Below are 21,017 nucleotides of genomic sequence, written 5' to 3'. Positions count from 1 at the left end.
TTAATGAAGGTAAGCTAACATATATGAAAGTGAATGAAGGTATATGAAGGTAAGTGACGGTAGTTGAAGGTAAATGAACGTGAATAAAGGCAGGTGAAGGTAAATGAAGGTATATGAAGGGCAATGAACGTGAATGAAGGTATATTGAGGTGAATGAAAGTAGATGATTGCGATTCAGGTAGACTAAGCTAGATGAAGGTAAATAAAGGTAAATGAAGATGGATGAATGTGAATAAAGGTAAATTAAGGTAGATGAACGCGGATGAAGGTAGATGTAGGTAGCTGAAGGTAAATGGACGTCAGTGAAGGTAAATGAAGGTGCAAATACGTGAAGGTAAATGAACGCGAATAAAGGTCAATGACGATAAATGAACGCGGATCGCTGAAAAGAAATGTAGGTAGCAGAAGGTAAATGAACGTGAATGAAGGTATATTAAGGTAAATGAATGTTAATGAAGGTATATAACGTGAATGAAGGCATATGAAGGTAAGTGAAGGTAAGTGAAGGTGAATGAACGTGAATAAAGGCAGATGGAGGTATATGGAGGTAACTGAGAGTAGATGAAGGTCACGAGATGAAGGTAGATGAACGTGAATGAAGGTGATGGAGGTAGATGAAGGTAAATAAACGTGAATGAAGGTAGATGAACGTGAATAACGGTATATTAAGTAAAGCCGTGTTCACAGAAGGCCTCGATTATGATCAACTGAAGTATAATTCAGGCTATTATAATCCATTTAATTTTATTCAATTATGGTTCTGTTCACATTTGCGAAAATTCAAATACAGTAGGCAGGGTAACCTCGCAGTGTGAGACAAAATGGCGCCGTATCTCGTGGCTGCCACGATTATCATCACCATCATGTGCTTGAGGCGAGAAGAGAACCAAGGATAGCTTTTTCTCCTGGATTAGATGAAAACTTCTTTACTAGAGTCCGCCAGGAAACCGAGATACGGGACCACCTTCTGAGGTGTCAGGATTGACTTTGATAAGTCCAGGAAATACCCCAAACGCATCAAGTGAAAAGCCACGAGAAACACCGCCGACTTAGCAGCCGAGAAGTTACGCTCGTTATCAGACTCTAAAGCGGCATATTGTCCCTTGTCCAGTGGTACCTGGAGTTGGCCATTGTGACTATCATCAATATACAAGAGACACGGGACACCCATTGAGCGGAAGTAATTAGACGCCACAATTCAAGGCCTGTCGAGTGGTATACGAAAGGCGAGATCTTCCATCCAAATGGAAAACCAGAAAGCAAGAAATGCTGAACCACACCGCACTGCAGTTGGGCCAGAGTGATAATTTATTCGCACGCACTAATTTTATATGCGTTGCTCTAATATGAACTGTTTGAATAGGATGAAAAGAGGCAATTAAGGATTATTTTCCACGACAACGCAAACAAACAAACAAACACCAGAGTTGCGAACAATTTTAAAAACAGAAAGTGTTAGCGGTTAAGTTTGTTTTGGAGAAATTCTTCGATGACAATGTCACCAGAAAAAAATACCTTAGCGATCAATAAAAGAAATGACAAAAAACATGCTTGCTATTAAAGATACAAATCGATTTACAGAAGGTATTTTTCCAGTTTACTTTTTTAGCAGTAGGAAAGGTGCTAACAATATTATTGCTGTCAAGAAACTTTTTGTGTAATTTCTGGCGTGAAATTTGCAGGAAACCTAACTATTTTTCACCTACCGGTATTCATGTCTTCGATCATACGGTAAAAGTGGCGCGATAAAAACATTTGGGCTGAACTGTCACGTACGGTAGCTGTTCTGTATCATTTTTGCATGGTTAACCGATTGTCAAACATACTTTTTTTCAAATCCTCTCCCCAAAAAAACGCTAAAGTGATGAATCTCAAAAATCCGGATTTAGATTTAATCCGAAGTATCCTCCTCGAGTGTGGATACTTTGGACTTGGATTCGTGATCCATTTTTGGATTTCGCCAAAAAAAACGCAAAATCCGTTTTTGGATTCAAGAATCCGTTTTGGGATTTTCCCACAAACGCGCACCCTAGACAAGTGTTTAAGTATGAGCAGTGCAATGTAAATGTAAATGTATGCAAGTATAATTTTAGTATTGTAAGTAGTGTAAGTGTTCGTCCTGTAAATAAAATTGCATTTAATCAAAAAAAAAAAAAAAAAAAAAAAAAATAATAATAATAATAATAATAATAATAATAAATAAATCACAAGCTGCTTTAACTGGCGTAGCTGGGATTTAAAGTTTAAAGAACAAGGTATATTACATGTGCAGTGTGCTTGTTTCGCTTTAATATATGGATTAACGATCCGAACGATGGTGGAAAATTACTAATTACTTCTGTTTGTTTGGCTTCAGTGAACTGCAGACCGCGAACCGCAGTAGCCGGAGTTGTTAGGGAATATTGCAGTGTTCCGGGTGTTATTTTTGCGGGTCTTAGCATTCCGGATCTTAGTCTTAGGTCTTAGTTTTCCGGACACAGTCTTGTAGAGTATTGAGAAGCCATCGATCCGGGTTCTGCTCTCCTCCTCGCCTATTCTCAATCTTTTCTGCATGTTTAAAGTGTTTGTTTTTTTGAAGTAGATTGTACGTCGTGTTAGTTGAATAAAAGGGGAAATCCGAAATGTCCGTTTGAGGGCTGGGATTTCCCCTTGACATTTTGTTTATATTTCCCAGTCCATCTCCATTTCGTACAAACGAGGCTAGTTCTCGGAAGCAATATGGCGGTCTTGTGTTTATTAATTTTAATTATCAAATAGTGGATTGTTATGATGACGGAGCTGCATTGCGATGAAGAGAATCTCCCAGACGGTATAAGGATTCCTTGATTCATTATTTTGAGATATTTCCTCGTACTTTTGGTTATTTGCAAATGGTGACACTTGAATTGCTGTCTTGTCAGATGTGTCTGTCTTAAAGACAACCATTGAAGACCTAAGGCGCAGAGAAAAGCAACTTTTGCAATGTAAAGAGCAGAGTGAAATTGAATTCGGTCAGAGGAGGGCAAAGTTTAAAGAACTCTACTTGGCAAGGGAAGGTAAGAATATGCTGTGTGGAGTTAACGATTAGCTGATTGGCGTTGTGTGGTGTTGTGTAACGGCAGGATGATTCATATAAAAGATCCCCCAATACTGCATTTTGAATGGTTTTGGGTAAATGCGTATTTGCCCTTTTAATTACACAAATCATCCCTCTAAGACCTAAGCTCACGTACTTTTCTTGGTGCTTTCGTTGATTAATTTGTGGTGTAGTTTGCACCAATTGATAATGCTGTACGTCACGGTCAAAACACTGAACATTGAAAATTGGAAAAAAAGATTCCGTACAATCAAGCTATTTTAGGCTTTCTTTTTATTTAACAGATAAAGAAGCTTCGCCTGTTATCACTTCTGTTGTAAAGCATGTAGGAAGGGTATAATAAGAGCACAAAAGAAGTGTAATTGAAACAGGAGAGTTAGTAGAGGGTTTTCCAACAGAACAGAGTGTTTTACAACAGAACAGATCACAGGCAAGGCTTCTTTATTTGTTTAATGATGAGGAATTTCTTAATATCCTCACATTCAGCTAAAATTTTCGGAAAACTTTGTTTTTCAAATCAGCTGTGCATCTGTACTCTCAATATAAAGCACACTAAAACAGGCCAATCGTAATTCTTGTTAGAATGTTTCAGAACATTTTGTTGGTTAAATGCCACCAAAGCTGTCAAAAGGTCAAACCATCAAAGTTGAGAAACCATCAAAAGCAAGTTCAAAGCAATTAAGCTAACAGACAAGTGCAAGTAGTTTTTTAGTCTAAAATCAGGATTAAAAAAGCCAAATTGTGCAGTAAAATCCAGCTGAATTTTCACTCATGAAAACCTGAAAAATCGGAAAACAAGCTGCTTAATGCATGTGGCTGGTCTGGCTGATGAACAAACTGCTGCTGCGTTCCATGGACCATGAACTACATGTACTGTCTGTGTACAGTCTAATTTTTGCGAAGAAGATCCTCAAAACAGATCACATGCAAGGCTTTTTTATTTGTTTTGCATTGTATAGTAGAGAATGATAAATTTATCGGTTAATTCCATCACAAAATATTTGGAAAACTTAATTTTCCAAATTCTACGAGTGGCGTCAAGGGTACATCTGTACTCTCATAAATGACGCTGTTTTAACCATTCAGATTGGGCTTGATATCGAAACTTTATTATAAAACTATATCTGCATTTGAGTTAAATTATTATTTGTTTTAATTCTGCTTATTGCAGTAGCTTCTTTTTGTACTTATCTTGTAAGAATGGGAAAATTTTGAGAAATTTATTTTTCCTTCAAAATGAGGCTAATCATGAATGGATATTTCTGTTGTAAATTAGTTTAATATGAAATTCAGGATAAAATAAGTTTGATTCTCAATTGTGCTGTCTCCTAATCCTTATTATACAGGATTGTGAAGAATTAGAGTTGGAATTTACAAAAACGGACTTTAACTAGTGTGTTGCATACCCTCAGGACCACATGTACAAAAACTATTTTCGCAGATTTACTATACAACTACTGTAGATCGGTGCCAGCAAGAACAAGTTGCATGGACGTAGACCCATAGAGATCCACCCATATCTACTAAGTCATGTTGTTTCACAATTAGATGAACTTGCTAAGGAACAGGAAAAGCTTAAGATTGCACAGGAAGATGCAAAAAAGCTTGAAAATGAACTCAATCGCGTAACTGATGAGTGTAACGGATACAGGGCTGCTGCAGCTTTTGCAGAAAGCTCTCAGAAAGAGGAGCTGCTGTCATTACACAATAAATACCAAGAGGAAATAGCATCATTACAACACATCATGTCTGGTAAGTAAGGAATCAGCAAACAGATCTCTACAGTTAAGGTCAGGGACTGACATCTGCATGTAATAATTATCTTACTAACCTAACAACAAATATTAAATATATTATAATATTATTGTAAATTTTGTTTAGTTGTTACCTGAAGACATGTACATTCAGGAGCCAGAAATATTGGCTGCTGGCTCCAAGATGAAGATGAGCTCACACGACAGGCTCTTGTCGCACTGATAGTCAGTTCAAAATAGATTGAAGAAAGGGCTATGACATGCTTATTCTGCCTGCCACAATGACAAAAGTACATTTTCAAATCTGACTAGGAGGAACCATGAAACATCTATAAGTACAACAACAGCAGATACTGTACATGTACTGTCACTGGTGCTTATTCCTATTAATAATATAAAGCCCTTAAATGGTTGTTAAATATACTTAATAGTTGAACTCCTTTTAAAAAAAGTTAGAAGTACATGTATTGGTTACATCAAATCATCAACCGTTTGTTGCAAGATTTTGTGGGACTTGAACCCCCCATACTGTATGTGTCACATTCGAAGTGCCGCAGGCTCGTGGAGCTGTGCTCTGGAGTTCACCAGTTTCAACCAAAAGGTGAAGTACGTGTATACCAGGAAAGCGGACAGATTTAATACATTTATTATACCAGGCTACAGTGTTAGTATAATTATACATGTATAAACAGCACTTCAAGTGAAAACTTAAGTGAAGGGGTTAGAGTTAGGAAAGGTTTCCTTTGGTCTTAAGTTTGAAGAAAACCCGTGACGCAAGAAGAAAATGATGAGAAAAGGAAAAGAAAGGAACCTACATGTAGAGGTGAAAAGCATATCTTTCATTTTGATCTCAGCTCCTGGTGTCAAAAAGATACTCCAACCCCTTAAAATCTCCAAAATATACTTCAAACTCCACTCAAGTCAAAGTCCTCTAGAAAACTGTCAGAATATATGTGTTACTAGTAAGAGCAATGTTCTAATCCTTACTTTGAAGATCAGACAACAAAATGCCCTGTATGGTTAGTCAGGTAATGGATACCTGGGAATAATGCCCCCCTCCATGTCCTCAGGAATAATGATTTATTTCAATTTTAGAGGCTGTCAGGGAAGCCCAGGAAGGTGCTGCTGAACAATTTGAATTAGAAAAGCATAACCTAATGGCACAAAACCAAAAACTGGAAAATGAAATAAGAAATTTAAAAGCTTTGCTTTCCTCCGATGGAAATGGCAGCAGTCGGCCAGGAATGTTGTCTGGATTGTCTGATGCTGTAGTTGGTGCCATAAGAAGAAATACAGCAACAGGTCAAGCCTTTGCTGGTGATGAAGAAGCTGTCAATGTGGATCCAAAATCATTGGAGAAAAGCATGGAAAAGGTTATCTTTACCTATTGAATAACTGTGTTTGTTTGTTTGTTTGTTCCTTTATTAAAATAATAGTACGGTATTTTACAAGACTATCACAAAGAAATTCTACAACAGCTGTAATGCAATATATATTTTATCTTAATCATTGTGAATTTTGTTTTCTTCAATTAAAGGCTCAGGAAGATGCAGAGGCTTGGCGATCAATTGTCATGCCACTAGAAGAGGTTGGTTGTATTGCACTTTTCACATACATGTAATAACTTACTTTACACTGTAGGTTGTTTTTGTTGATTAAGTTATTGATTCTGTCTTCTCTTACAGGAAATATCGTCCTTGAGGAGAAAACTGCGGGATTTACAAGATAAGCTACAAATTGCAGAAGCCAAGATTAAGGTCAGGTATTGCATGTTTTGTTACAGGGTTAACGCACAAAAAATGAAATAAATGTATGTATTTGAAGTGCTGATTATACATGTAGATGAAAGAATGAATTAGTGGTCCATGCACTTATCTGGACAATTTAAGCAATTGTCTCGTATACAAGCACACACCTGAAAAATTCAGTTGGCTTCAACACAGATTTGAACCCTACGACCTCTGCAATGCTGGTACAATGCTCCACCAACTGAGCTATGAAGCCACGTTGTTGGAAACAGGTGGGCTCATCAGTTCCTGTGAAAGGATTCAGATGAATGAAAGAAATGTACATTTCTTTCATTCATAAGAGGCAATTGCAAATTGTCCAGATACAAGCAAGGGTCACTGCTAGATAGATAGATAGTTTATTTAAAAATCACATTGCAGCTACAAAAGCTGAATTAAGTGATTTATTACAAGTCTTAAAAACAATTGGAAAAATTAAGAACTATTTACATGAATTTTGTATAATATAATAATGTAACCTAGATCTAGAATATATAATTTCCTATATTAGAAACTAGATGAATCTTAAATATATGTAGAAGTAAATGGATATTAAATCTGAATTCATTGATGGCGGCAGTCATAAAAAATATCGTTTGAAACCGATCTAATTATTACATTTGCAAGCCATGGCAAAGATGAACGTGTTTTTGGTTCGATTTGTTTTCAAATGTGGGATGGCAAAAGGGCGATGGTTTCTCAGATTATATTTGGGTTTGTTCCTAGGAGGGAGCAAGGTGTTTAATTTGTGACCAGTAGAGCAAATCTGGTCGAATAACTTAGTAACTGCACAAAAGACTGTGGTGTTCGGTAATAGGCGTTATGCCCAACAAGCCGCAAGCACTTGTGTAGCCCGTGCGGGGGAAAATTATCGATAACGCCCTTTTCTCGATACGCACAAGCTCATTCTTCAAGTACTGCGGCAGGGCGTTATAGAAAACGGGCACAGGAGGCTATCTTTCACATATACATTTTACTATGACTGCAAAATTCATTAGAGGTGTGAATAGGTTAATGAAATTGTACTTTTTATAATACATATAATTATATAATAATTATATAATTTATAATTATATTTTATAGGAGAGTGAAAGCAAAAATCAAGATAGGAATTTTGAAAGTGACGAGTCATTATCAAGGGAGAAATTTGATGAGATGCAAGAAAAGGTCAATTAGACTGTAAAATGATGATTCTAAAAGTTTGCCTTAGATAGATTTTTGCTCCTTTCCTTTTACTGTGTACTGAGTCAAAGACTGACGTGAGCAGTCTTGATTGTTCATGGTAAGGTGGAAATATGATTTGGCAATCTTTCCTCAGGTAAAGGAATTGAGTCAATACCTTGAGGCAGAACGATCTTCAAGGACAGATTTGGAAATGTATGTTGCTGTTCTCAACACTCAAAAAGGTTTGTCTCTGTGACCTTGATGGTTAAATTTCAATGAACAACTGCATTGCTATAAGTGCCTGAGACATCCTGGAGCTTCCCGTATTGGCAGCCAGCTCCAAGATGGAGGCTGCACCGATGGCTGGCAAAACCTGACAAACCAGCCATGAGCCTGCACGCCTCGAGAAGACAGGCACCCATCACACTGATCAAAAATGGGGAAAATAGAAGGGGGGGGAGTGGGGACGTTCAATCTATTACTCATTACCTGACAGAAAGACATGGCTAATGGTGAGTATTGTTTAAAAATACAGCTGTAAATAAATTCTGCACACAAGAGTTGCATATTTTCTTTATTCTTGTTACAATTCAAGGTTTTCCTTTGATTCTTTTCTTTATAACTCAACCAGCCAAATACGGTAGCTACTTTTAATAGGCACAAATGCTTTTTGTTTCAGGAGTTTTACAAGAGGATACTGAAAAAATTAGAAAAGAGCTGCACAATGGTAAAGATAAGCTGCCAAAGTTGTTCACCCCTTTCTTTTTCATTGCTTAAATAAGTGTCTAGTCGTTCTAACACTGGAGGGCTACTGGTAATTGGCGACACTGTATACTGAAATTAACAAATAACGCAGAGCAGTCAAAATTTGGTTTTTGAAGAGAGCGGAAAACCAGAGTACCCGGAGAAAAACCTCTCAGTGCAGACTGGACAACCAACAAACTCAACCTACATATGACTCCGAGTCTGGGAATCGAACCCGGGCCGCAGACCCCGGAGTAAAGTGATCCTCGCACTTTTAATGGCACTTTGAAGAGGACAATTTGTATAGCTGCCTCTTGTACAAGTCCAGGGTGTCACAAAAAGGCTGTCCGATATCCCGGGCAAGTGGAACGATGTTTTGGGCAATTTCTTATCGCATGTTGACTGACAGGCTAGGCAAGCATCAATAAATTGAACATGAGGGTTGCATTGTTGCTTTCTTTTTTTCTGATGCAAACTTTTGACATAAATGTTCAGCAGACAGTTTCAGAGAAAGCGAAAGAATACAAATCTTTTCTTTTTAAGGGTTGAAGTCCCTTCTTGTGTCAAGTCACGTAAACATACGTCACATTGAAATATTCCTATCTCACGAACTGTCCGATAACATTTGATAACTCTTTGGATTTCTCTTTGATTTTAGGACAATATCCTATCCTTTTAGGACAATATCTTTCAGTAGTTTATGTGCCCTAATTTGGCTTGTATTTCAGAATAATACAAATAATTTGTTTACTTTGTAGCCTGTGCAAGGGTGTTTGAATAAAATATTAAGTACTACACAGTAGGTTTTTATTTGTTATTGCTTATTTTTGATGGAAGATCTTCAAAAGGTGAACAATTTTTTAAGCATGTCCAGCATGCCACGTATGTTTGTGTCTAATTCAAACTAAAACTATTCGGAGCTAGTTATGCTTGGAAATTTGTCTCACCCTGTAGTCACCTAAAACATTCAGATGACTCCAATGAGATTAGGAACCCATGACCTCTGTGATATCAGTGCAATGCTCTGCCAGCTGATAAGCCATGAAGCCACACAGGTGGGAGCAGAGGTCATGGATTTGAATCCTGTTGGGGCCAACTGAATTTTTCACTAACAGGTGACTGACTGTAAGAGACAATAATAGCTCAAACTGTCCAGTTAAAAAATTGTGTGAGGATTACTTCACTCTTCAGGTCTTAGTTTGATTGCATTTGAGCACCATCATGATGTTGGTTTCGAGATAGCAAAACTTATTATTATTATTATTATCATTTTTTAAATTGAATTAATTTTGTCTTATCAGTTTGTAGGCTACTAGAGCAGGAGAAAATGGCACACAACGATCTAAAACATACTTGGGAAATGGCAAACTTACAGTTTGTGGAGAATCTGAGAGTACAGAAAGAGGCATTTACGAGAGTGTGGAACATTCTTACACCTGAACAGAGAATCACAGCACAAGAAAAGCAACAAGAGGAGCCACAGGTTGGCCAACTTATTGATCTACAAAGTCCAAAGTCTTCACTACAGCCAACCAACGAACAGGTATAAAGAAGCACGGTGAGCTGTCAGATGGAAAACTCCTTTTGGAAAAGAACTCTTGTGATTCAAATTAATCTTGCCAATTTCATTTGAATTTGACATCAACTCCGAATGAAACTACAGTGTATGTAGATTTCACGGGCTGATTTGAGGGTTAAATGTGCACACGCAAAGACGATAACAAACTACCACCAACGGCATGCTGCCGCGCAAGTTTATCGAAACATTTCTTCTCTAAATCAACTTCGAATCAAAGTACAGTGTATACATATTTCACAGGCAGATGTTTACACGCAAAGACAATAATACACCACCGGAAACCGCATTTTGACCTAAAACTTTAGTGTCAAGTGTTACGTTTGGGAGCGCGTGTGTCTTCGTAAACAGGTTAATCTTCGAAAAGTTTTCGTTTATGCAGACACTTATTATAGTTTTTCGAACTGTCTCGCGAGACAAATGTCTCGTCTCTAGAGACGAGAGTCTCGACTCGAGAGTCAAGAGGGTGGTAACTTTTGAACGGTGCAGTATGATATGCTGCAGCTATCTTGTCTTATCTCTCTTTGACTTTATAGCCCAGTTTGAATCGTCCTTCTGCTGTGGTCAGTTATGGACCCAAGTGGAACAACATTCCCACTGTCCCGTGCACAAACCAAGTGATGGCTGAATCAGATGGTGTTACCGCAACTCTTCAAGATGATAAAGAAGCTGGTTTGAAGAGATCTCACTCAGCGTCCGATATAAAACTTGAAGTAGAGAGTAAGTGCAACATGATTATTACTTTCTGAGGTGGTTTTGTAAAACCAGAAGCGCACGACCTTGAAGCATGTAAATTGCAACTCTTTTCCTTGGAACAAAGCTGGGGATTTTAGCACACCAATTTTATGCCCAAATGTGGACAAAAATAAGATTGAAGCTGCACGCACGGGAAAATGCACAAGCAAGGTTACATGATCCAAATAAGGAAATTTTTAAGCTAAAAAAACTCCAGCTCTGAACCAGAGTCAAACGCTTCAAGCTCATGAGATTCTGGCAAAACTTGTTATCTTGCTTTGCATTATGTGCTCATTTTCCATCAACAGATGATGTTCTAAGGGATAGTCAGATATTTTTTGTTAGTTGATCTCATCCTCTAACTTCTCGATTTGGCACTTCCACACCTCTGTCTTAATCTTGTGTTCTTGTTCCAAATCCAACCCCAACGCAAACTCCTTCGTGCACTTAATAGCCGCTTGCTCTTCAAACTCTAGTACCATTCCCAGCGCGGGGTCTTCGTTACCATGGAGTCTGACTGCACCCTTGATTTTCGTGGCTTTGTACTCCATTTCAACAGAGTGCAGTCCTATTATCTGATGACTATGATAACAATAATAATTATTATTTATCTATCAAGGTTTTCATTTCCATTTTTGTCTAATCATTTTTAGCTGACAGCAGTGAAGTGTCCAGAGCACACTCTGTAGAGGAGTTGCTTAATACTCCCCCTGAGCCTGATAAGCCCAGCTCATTATCCCAACCCAGACCTCATGGGTCCAGTAAGGGAATCGAAAGCAAGGTGGATTGGAAGGTGTTCCAAGAAGCTGTGAGTCAAAGCCAAAGGTTTTTTACTCTGAGATAGTTAAATATTATAATTTATTTATCACTTCCACAGTGCACGAGATAATCATGTATTTGATGCATGTTCCAAAAAAAACCTGAGAGCATCAATCTGGGAGCAGTACCAGTGGGTATCCTGAAAGTTTTGTGGTATTTGCTGGGTCAGGATTTCATCATTTTCTGGTTATCTTGAACATTAATTATTTTGACACTTAGTGTGCATTGGTGAAATAAACAATTTTTATTTTTACAGGTAAAAGTTTCCCATAAAGGTGATTTGAGCAGGATGTGTGCAATGTGTGTAAATTATGAACGACAGCTACAACAGATGCAAGATGATAATCAGAAGTACCAAAATTTAGCTTCCAATTTACAAGTGGCACTAGATCAAGAGAAGGTATGTCTCTTGTATTCATGTCCACTATAATTATTTTTTCAATTTCATGATTTGGCCCACTCATATTTTTCTCTGTACCATTCCAGAATTTCCGTGTTTTATCTAGTTAGTGTAGTGTTACAAAGAGCAAAGCCTGCTCAGTCTAAACTGTGACTTGTAACATGTTGGATAAGGGCATTTTGTCAGAACTAAATGACTTAAAGACTCTATTGAAGTGGATTACCTCGTCGTTAGGAACAGAGGAGAGCAGGGGATGAAACCAGAGAAACTCAGAAAATGATTTGGGGTACTTTACAATAATTTATTTCATTCCGGCTTTTTTTTCCTTTCTACTTTCAGAATTAATGAAATAGCGTTGATACTATAATAACGGCGCTTGTGGTACGGTACCATGACTTTTGTGCACCCACCCTATGAATTTAAATTTGTTTCATACATCCTTTAATTAAATAGCCTCCATAGGGTGATGGTGGAGATAGGAATGATTACTATAGGCATATACTGTAATCATAGGTAGCTGTATATTGATAGGATAAAATAATATTATTTGTATTACCAGAATGTTGTGTTGTTTTAAACAGAAAGAACTCTTCAAAGAACAAAAAATGAGAAACAAGTTGGAAGAAAGTGTGGCTCGTGCAGCTGAGGATGCACAGATGCAAATCAATGCTCATAAAATGACCAATGGCAAGTTAGAAAAGTTACTTGCCGGCCTATCAGAGAACTTTGAGGCGGTTAAACATAGAGCTCAAGAGCAAATTGTAAGAAACCCACAAGCTTTGGTGTCTTTTATATTCATTTGGCTAGTAGCTATATAAAATTATTTTTGTTGTAATAGGTCATTTTCAAAATATCAAATATTCCGCTTGATAGTGAGGCAGTGAGGACAAAAACAATAGAAACGTGTTGGAATGAATGTCAAAAATATTTACATACGTTGTACATTTGTATCCACTTTCCTTTTTAGTCTTTGTCCTCACTGCCTCACTATCAAGCTGAATTTTATTATATCAAAAAAGGCCTATTATTGAAAATTCTCTGCACTGACATTACATGATAACCTCCTTTAGAAGTGGTTTCTTTCAAACTGCCTATTTGTAAGCCGTTAGAAAGAAATTAATAAGAATTACATGTATTATTGTTTTAAAATGGTGCTATGATCAAAATGTCAATTCTTCATTTTCTTTGGATTTCAAAACTATTATGTTAAAGTAACACTAAGTGACCCAAGTTTTAAGCCTTGATTTAAAAAAAAATACCAGTTTATTTAACTGGGATTTCACTGTTTAATGGTCTGCCAGTACTAACTTTAAATTCTTAAGACAGCTGGATTAAGGAGAAAATGATGTCAAAGACTCACTAATTTAAGAATGCAATGCGTGTGTACGCAACTGAATTAATACATGTAGCTGCAGTCATCAGGAGTTTTGACTTTATCTTGGTTTTTATTCTCCGATATTCTGTCACCTCAACTTTGCTGAATAATATTATTATGTTAAATATTATAGTAACAAAGTACTTGTATACATGTAGTTGTACAAGTCTGATAAAATGCATTTCACTGATCGTTAACTTAATCCTTGTTTCCCTTTTTTTAGACCAAGCTCGTAAGTTCCCGGGATCAGCTTACTCAAGAGGTCTGCTTAATTTTGTGTTCACTTTTTACATAAATCTGACTAGCTGGTTTTAAATGTTTTGAAAGTGTAATGCTCTTATTAATTTTAGATGTTGTGTTGTGTTTGCTTTAGTTTTATGACCCCTTTGGTGATCCTACTTGTGTGGTAAAAAGAAAATTTATGGAAAGAAAAATTTTTTCCTAGACTGTTCACAGTCCCCTATTTTCCCATAGTTTGATCATCCGGATCAAGCACAAACTGCCGCCATCTTTGTTTTTAAACAGCGAGCACGAACTGGGGAAAGTGACATGAGTACCAAGTGGGTGGGGGAGTGGAGGGGTTTTGATCCCTATTTTTTTTCCTGCTGAAACCCCTTGACTCCCCCCACCCACTTGGTTGTCCTGTCGCTCTCCCCAGTTCTGGCTCGCTGTTTAAAAACAAAGATTGCGGCAGTTTGTGCTCGATCCTGAGAATCAAACGGGAAAATAGGGGACTGTGAACAGTCTGTTTTTCTTGGAAAGTGTGACAATTTTTGTTTATTATGCACAATGGTTCAATCTGCAAACAATAACCAATGTTATAGTAGAAATAATGTAACATGTACAATATTGTAAAATATTTTGCAATTTTCTTCTGGGTTTCCTGTTCAATAACTCACAGATTCCAACAGTAAATTAATGTATTTGTTTCCTGGTCTTAGAATGTTTTTCTTTTTCTGTTTTGGTAGCTGAATGGACTGAGAACCAAATATGCTGCTCTTCAAGACACTGCAATCCAACAACTCACACATATGGATTCAGATGCCAGATTAACAGAGATGCGTGAACAGCTCATGCAGATACGGACTGCTTCAGAAAACACGGAACAGAAATTAAGAAGTGAGGTGAGGAGAAGGAATATTAATTTTTTTGTTGTTGAGAGGTTTATTACATGTATATCTATCTAACATCCATTCTGTTTAACGTTCATTTGAAGGTGACTTTTCTCAAAGATCGGGTTATGGCAGAACAGCTTGCCAAGGATAGTCTTGAAGCAATGTTACAGGGAGATGTAGACAACATGAGAACTGAACTTGGTATGAGGAATGACTATGATAACCGTTGTGGTATTTCTTTTAATTAAAGATACTTGTAGAAGTATTTGAGAAACTTTTTGCATACAGAATAAACATTCTCTCATTTTCATATTGTTTTTATTTTTTGCATATTTAAATAAAGACAAATTAATGGGAGAGCTGGGAAAAGAACGAAGTGCTAAAGAAGAGGTACGCGTAATTATTTTATTCTTCCAGTTTGTTGATTTCTTTTGTCAGTATCATACTATTGTCATAATATTGACAGGCTGAGTCACAGCTGAGAAAGTCAAGTTTGTCAGAAAAAAGCACAGACGGCATGTCCAGACAAGTAATCATAGCTCTCAGGGGTCAGCTTGATGAGACAATGGATGAAAAGGTAACAACATCACATGCTCAGTGCAACTTGCTCACTCACAAATACAGTACTTGGTCTCCAGTTATAAAATGACATTTTCTTTTATTTTCCCTTCACTTGTGTTTAGTTAATAGCGATCAATCCAAGTTAGAGCTGGTTGACCAGTTGTGAGTTCGATTTATTTCCTATAAGAGTTGAACGAATGAATGATAGAATAAATACATCATATTCGATGGTTTAACATATAATACAAGCAGATATTTTGCGAGTTGCAAATGAGCAAAATGTCCACGAATATTATAATTATGTTAAACCATCGAATAAGCGATTTATTATTGCAATACAAAAAGGTGTTATTTTGATTTAATTTTATCTGGTAAGAGTGTTTCTTAAAAAATGCATCATCTGTCCTTCAGGGTACTTGCGAATGATGTAAACAGCACAGAAAGCCAGCCAAATGTTCTTTATTTGATTGTACAAACGAAATGACGAGAGACATTAGCAATGACAAGCTAAATTCTCAGGCTTTGTATGGCGTTGAAAATAATTTCTTTCATTGAGAAACTCCCGTTCTGTCCGTATTTGCTCTGTTCTAAACCGGTCAAACCGGGACACTACAGTGTATTACCGTCTCATATTTTGCGCGTTCTCTTGACCAAATATGGTAAAATGGCATAATAGTGGAATAAAATGAATTTATTCATTGATTTGAACTGTGGAAATTAATATGTGAGTTGAAGATCATCACAGTTAAGCAGGAACTTAGGCAGTTCAGTTGGGAAAAAGTTTTTGTTGGTAGAGCATCGAAGAGCCATAATTTGTAAAGTCATGGTTTTGAGCCTTGTTCAAGCCTGGGTTGTTCAAGCCTGGCTTGTGAGCTTATCACATCTTACACAAGATTTTTCTTTACCATCTTGATGGTAGTTAATTAATAGGTTATTTGTGACTTTCCGTACTCGATATTTGTTAAGCACCTATGTACGAAAACCTGTTGTCACAGTGCCATTTTCAATTGGTACTGTTTGGTTGATTTGAAACAAGATTGCCCAGATTTTTGCTTTTCTTTACTTCGAGTATTATTAAGACTTCCTTTGCAAAATTTTAACTTGTACTAGTATGTGTAATTCAACTTTTTTGCAAAACATTATGTGTATCTGCAACCTAGCTTTGCATCAAGCCTTGCACTTGTTTTATGGCCCTTTTGCTTAAATGAGAGACATGCATGTAGGTGTTGCATGGTTTTGTAACGTGAACAAATACACTGGTGAAATCTTTCTGAAATCATATACTTTGTAGATAATAGGCTTCTTCAGATGTGAACCAATTTAATTTCAGTTCAAGTAGCCTAATTCGTGGCCATGATAATGCATTCCCTTCAAAGAAACCGAAGTGCACTCTCAAGTCTAGTTCAAACCATCATTATGAGCTTACGTATCTACTGTCAAAACACATTATGGAAACGGGCGTCAATCAAACACGTTGGCCGCATATTTTACTTGTTGGACAACCCGATTACTTGCTGCATAGCTTGATTGACAACCTGATTACTTTGAAAGCATACTTTGAATTCTAATATTAACGCTCATCACGGTAACTAAACATGGACGATCGCAAGTGTACTTGAGCTCTGGTCATACTTAGGCATACTTACTCTGCTAGTTTGAAGCCACCTACATGTAATACTGGCACTGTTATTTTTGCAGTGTAAGGTAGAAGAAGAAAATCGGCATTTAAAGAACCGATTACAGTCAATGACAGAACAGCTGAATGAAAGTGAGACTGTGCAGAGAGATTTTGTTCGTCTGTCTCAGTCACTGCAGGTACATTAATAATGCTACAAATGAAGCCCAGTACTTATACATTGTGTAACCTAGGCTTGCTTCACATATACAACACAAGTGGCAAATATCATATTAAATTTTCATGTTTAAATCAACAGCGCAATTCTTTTTCATGCTTTGGCGTGAAAGCGTGGAATTGTCTCCCATCGCGAGTATGTAATCTACCTAAACTTGCTTTTAAGAAATCAATTCGCAAAGCTTTATTCGCAGCTCTAGAGAGTGAGGAGGCTTATATTGAGGCACCCAATTTACTATCCAAAATTTATATCTTACATAACTTTTTGTTGTTTCACTGTCAATCTTTTCGCCTGTTTAGTTTGTTTAGTTTATTAAGCTACTTATTATCAATCGTGTAACTATATTTATCTCCCGATGCTAATGATTGTATTTTATTTATAGTTGATTCCTGTCATCAGTCTGTTATTTGAGCTTACAAATTGGTTTATTTTCTTCTTTTCCCCTTTTTTTCTCTGCACCACTCGCCTTGACTAGCTTACGCTATACGCGAGTTGTACATGTCCTTCTTTTAATTGTTAAATATTAATAAAGTTTATTGTTATTGTTAAAGTAAGACTAATCCAAAGTGAATCAAGTCTTGCTCTCACAAGTTTGAGTAGTTTTGGCTTGTGTAGTGGCTTCCTTCAGTATTGACATTCCAACTTGGATCTGTTTATTTCATTTCTATTGTGTCCTTTTCATTTTCTTGGATCTTTAGAGTCAATGAAGTACTCATATATCTTCTTATAATTTCTCTTCTTTGTTGTAGATGCAAATTGCTCAGATTCATGAATCTGAAACAGATGTACGATGGCAATACCCTGAGGACATCACAGAGTGTCGAAATTGCAACAAAGCCTTTAAATCAAGCAAAGAAAAGGTTTTTAAAAACAGTTTTTTTCCAAATGGATGAATGCCAGTTTTCCTCTTTTGTCATCTGAAAATGGCCCAGGAGATGATAACAGTTGTCTTTTGTTTTGTACACAGCACCACTGCCATCACTGTGGGAAAGTATTTTGTGAAAGTTGTACATCCAAATCAGTACTGGGAGGCAAATCCAGCAGACCACATCGTGTGTGTGATAATTGTTATGTTATATTAAGCAAAGACTCCAAATCTACGTTCTATAACACATCCTTGGCAGATGATAAAAGGTGATGGATGTCAAAGAACTTGAACAGGAGCTCCGGAGCCGTATTTGAGTGCTTTCAGGCCATCTGCTTAGGCGTGTAAAGAAGCTTTTCCACTTCAATGAAAAGAAAGACATGTTTAACAGCTGACAATACCAAACTCAATGCAAGTAGAAGATATCAAGGAAGCCATGCTTCATAAATGGATCTGCAAGATTGTTTGACTGCAGTTGGCATGCTGGACCTTCAAGGGGCAAAGAACAATAATTTGATCAACCTTTTCAAATGTTCTGTAACCTAGTGGATCAAACGTTTTCTTGCCCACCCTGTCATTTCTTTAGCTTGGCTTGATTGCGAAAAGAGCTAATACCTTAAATATCAATATCCAAATTGACTCTCTTCCTTATTTTGGGCTTTTCTTTCTACTCTTGTAATGGTAAGATTTTCTAACATTCTCCTTGCAGCATGTGACAATTTTTTTGTCTCTGTCACATTGAAAAATTATTGTTGATTTTATTAGCTGTGTGTCAAACTGAAGAAACCAGAGAACAAGAAAACTGAGCAGAAGCAACATAATTAAGCAAATTCAAGTAAAGATTTTTCGCAAATGTTTGCCCTCCGGTTTCGAATTTAGAATTTCTCGTCCTTCAACCTCTCATTCTTTTCTTGGCCATCGTGATGGCCACAAATACATATGCCCAGTGCAGGCTACCAAAAACACCCCATGGAAGCAATTTGGATCAGCAAAACTGAATGTTGAGGAGGCAGTGTGGATTAGTGGCTAGGATACTTGCCTTGAAATCCAGAGCTCCCAAGGCCTGTTCTGACCACTTGTGGAATTTTTTCCTGGTGGTCCCTGGTTCATCTTCTTAGCTGCACTTGTAAATAGCCAACTGGTTTGCTTCTGGCCAGTTGGGATTCTTAACAGTTGTTGTTGATTGTTCTGTGTTGTCTCATTGATTATGTTTCATTGGCCCTGAAAAGCCGGCATGGGGGAGTGGTCAATTAAGTATGTATCTTATACGCAATAGTGTGTTTTTATTTGGTGTTTGAAGATCATGGCCCAGAAGGTTCTCATCCTGAACAAACTCACTGTAACTAGTGTTGATATAATTTATTTTTCAGCATTCAATTAAGGACAGTGCCGACTAATTCAAAGGTATTTTAAATTTGCCCCGGTTTATGATTATCTAGGAAATGTAGACCTTAACAAATGTTATTGAAATCCAAGAAGAAAATTGGGGGTAACGATGCATTTTTCAAAGATAATCAAGATGAATAATATTTGTAAAAACCTTTAAAATACAAAGCAATGTATGGCGTTCTTTCTCAAATTGAAGTTTAATGATCTCTCAAAAATGCATGGTTACCCCCAATTTTCTGTTTGGATACCAAGAGTACTTGCTAAGATCTACTTTCTCCGGATAGTTTTAAACCACGCAAAAATGTCACTGTATTAGTAAGCTGCACCGATAGGAAACCCGAGTATCTCGAGATGCGCAGAAAGTATGTGCAATAACAATAGTAGGCACCGTCCTTAAGCTTCAAAATCTTTAGAGGTGTGGCAACCTCTACTACCAGCATACTAAATACTGGTCAGCATTATCTGTCAGGTGTCAAGTGAAGTGTACTTTTAACTGGTCAAAATATCATTCAGTTGAATCATCTTTGCTCTGGGAATTAGTTTTTGTAATAATTATAAAGTGACAAATAATAATAATAATTATTATTATAATAATGAATTTGAGTTTCAGACATACATATCAGAAAATGTATGCATTCCAAACATCGGAGGAGGTATTTTACATTAGAATCGTCACAAATTACTTTGCACTCTGCTTTCCACTGTCAAAATAGCAGATTTTGATTGTAAAAAAGGGATATTTCTGTTTAACCCATTCACTCCTCAGCCACACCAGAACCCCCCCAGTTCACAAGTAAAACCTGTAAAGTCTGACTCCCAGGAGTCAATGGGTTAAATGAGTGGAAAAACATTTTAAAAGCAAATAACAATGATAAAACATGTTCCAGCTTCATGCTAACCTGTGATCAGGCATACTTTTCTTTATTGAGCCCTTTCACGCTCTCTCCAAAGAAAAGTATGCCTGATCACAGGTTAGCTTCATGCAGTCGCCATTATCAAGTTTGTTTTTCAAGTATTGTGTAAAAAATACATATCATATTTGTTAAGGTGTGAAACATTGAAGAAATTTAAGTTTGTAAAAGAAACAAAACGTTTTGCACAAATGGGGTCCCCTTGTGTATTCAAGTTAGGTCTTCTTCCTTTGTAAGCAACACCTTTTTGCATTTCATTTACTTATTTAAAACACTGAAATGCCATGTTTTATTGTTGTTTCTTTTAAAAAATGTAAATTATTTCAATAAAAATTGTTCACAATCAATACATACCGGTATATACATACAAAGTAATACAAGATTGTTAGTTATAAATGGTGAGTTGAAGTTGTGTATTTATTTCCACAAGATAAGTGTTCCTTCGTTTATCTTAAGGTATGCTAATTCAATCATATTTGATTCAATTATTGTTGTTGAAACCTGAGAACATTTTCTTGTCCTCCACCTGCTAAAGATATAGAATCTGGTAAATGTATGGCAGTCCTTCCAAGAATAAGAGCTATTTTTGCAGACAAATCAAATAATTTTTCCAAATTTTTAAGTTCACTTTGCAATAAAGATTTTAAAATCTTTGCTCTCAGTGATAAGTAGAACTTCAGAACTGTTTTAAAGTAAGATCAGATTGAGTGCAGAGAAATTGTTCATGTGAAGCAGTAAATGAGTGAAGCGTCTCTGTATTCTGCTTTCTCTTTCATCAAATGGCCAGACCACATTTTGGATTGACGAAATGGCAATCTCAAGGCATTACAGATAACAAAGTCATGAAATACAACATACTGAGGCCCTCCTAGGGGTTTTGGGAAACAAAGGAA

At 36.8% G+C, this 21,017-nt stretch overlaps 1 protein-coding gene across 1 annotated transcript; it reads left to right on the top strand.

Annotated features, from left to right (window-relative positions):
- The first annotated feature begins 798 nt into the window (after positions 1–798).
- On the top strand, positions 799–20,708 carry LOC137975376 (rab GTPase-binding effector protein 1-like). Its single transcript, XM_068822484.1, has 22 exons — positions 799–2,809; positions 2,901–3,035; positions 4,625–4,828; positions 5,926–6,203; positions 6,368–6,418; positions 6,516–6,587; positions 7,701–7,784; positions 7,936–8,023; positions 8,461–8,508; positions 9,827–10,068; positions 10,638–10,821; positions 11,490–11,644; positions 11,912–12,055; positions 12,637–12,816; positions 13,654–13,692; positions 14,399–14,554; positions 14,647–14,746; positions 14,889–14,935; positions 15,012–15,122; positions 16,805–16,921; positions 17,709–17,819; positions 17,927–20,708. Exons 1-22 carry the CDS (start codon positions 2,767–2,769, stop codon positions 18,095–18,097), a joined length of 2,760 nt encoding a protein of 919 aa, XP_068678585.1. The 5' UTR covers positions 799–2,766; the 3' UTR covers positions 18,098–20,708.
- The last annotated feature ends 309 nt before the right edge of the window (positions 20,709–21,017 follow it).

Source organism: Montipora foliosa, chromosome 11 (genome assembly GCF_036669935.1).
Source record: "Montipora foliosa isolate CH-2021 chromosome 11, ASM3666993v2, whole genome shotgun sequence".
NCBI lineage: Eukaryota > Metazoa > Cnidaria > Anthozoa > Scleractinia > Acroporidae > Montipora > Montipora foliosa.
The sequence above is the reverse complement of the archived record's forward strand: the minus strand, read 5'-3'. Positions and strand labels throughout refer to the sequence as shown.

What these genes read in the sequence shown, in the direction of transcription:
- LOC137975376 (XM_068822484.1), top strand. Translation starts at nt 2,767, where the DNA reads ATGATGACGGAGCTGCATTGCGATGAAGAGAATCTCCCAGACG. An exon ending in TTGTCATGCCACTAGAAGAG is followed by an intron (nt 6,419 to 6,515) that starts GTTGGTTGTATT and finishes CTTCTCTTACAG; the next exon opens with GAAATATCGTCCTTGAGGAG. An exon ending in GGGATCAGCTTACTCAAGAG is followed by an intron (nt 13,693 to 14,398) that starts GTCTGCTTAATT and finishes CTGTTTTGGTAG; the next exon opens with CTGAATGGACTGAGAACCAA.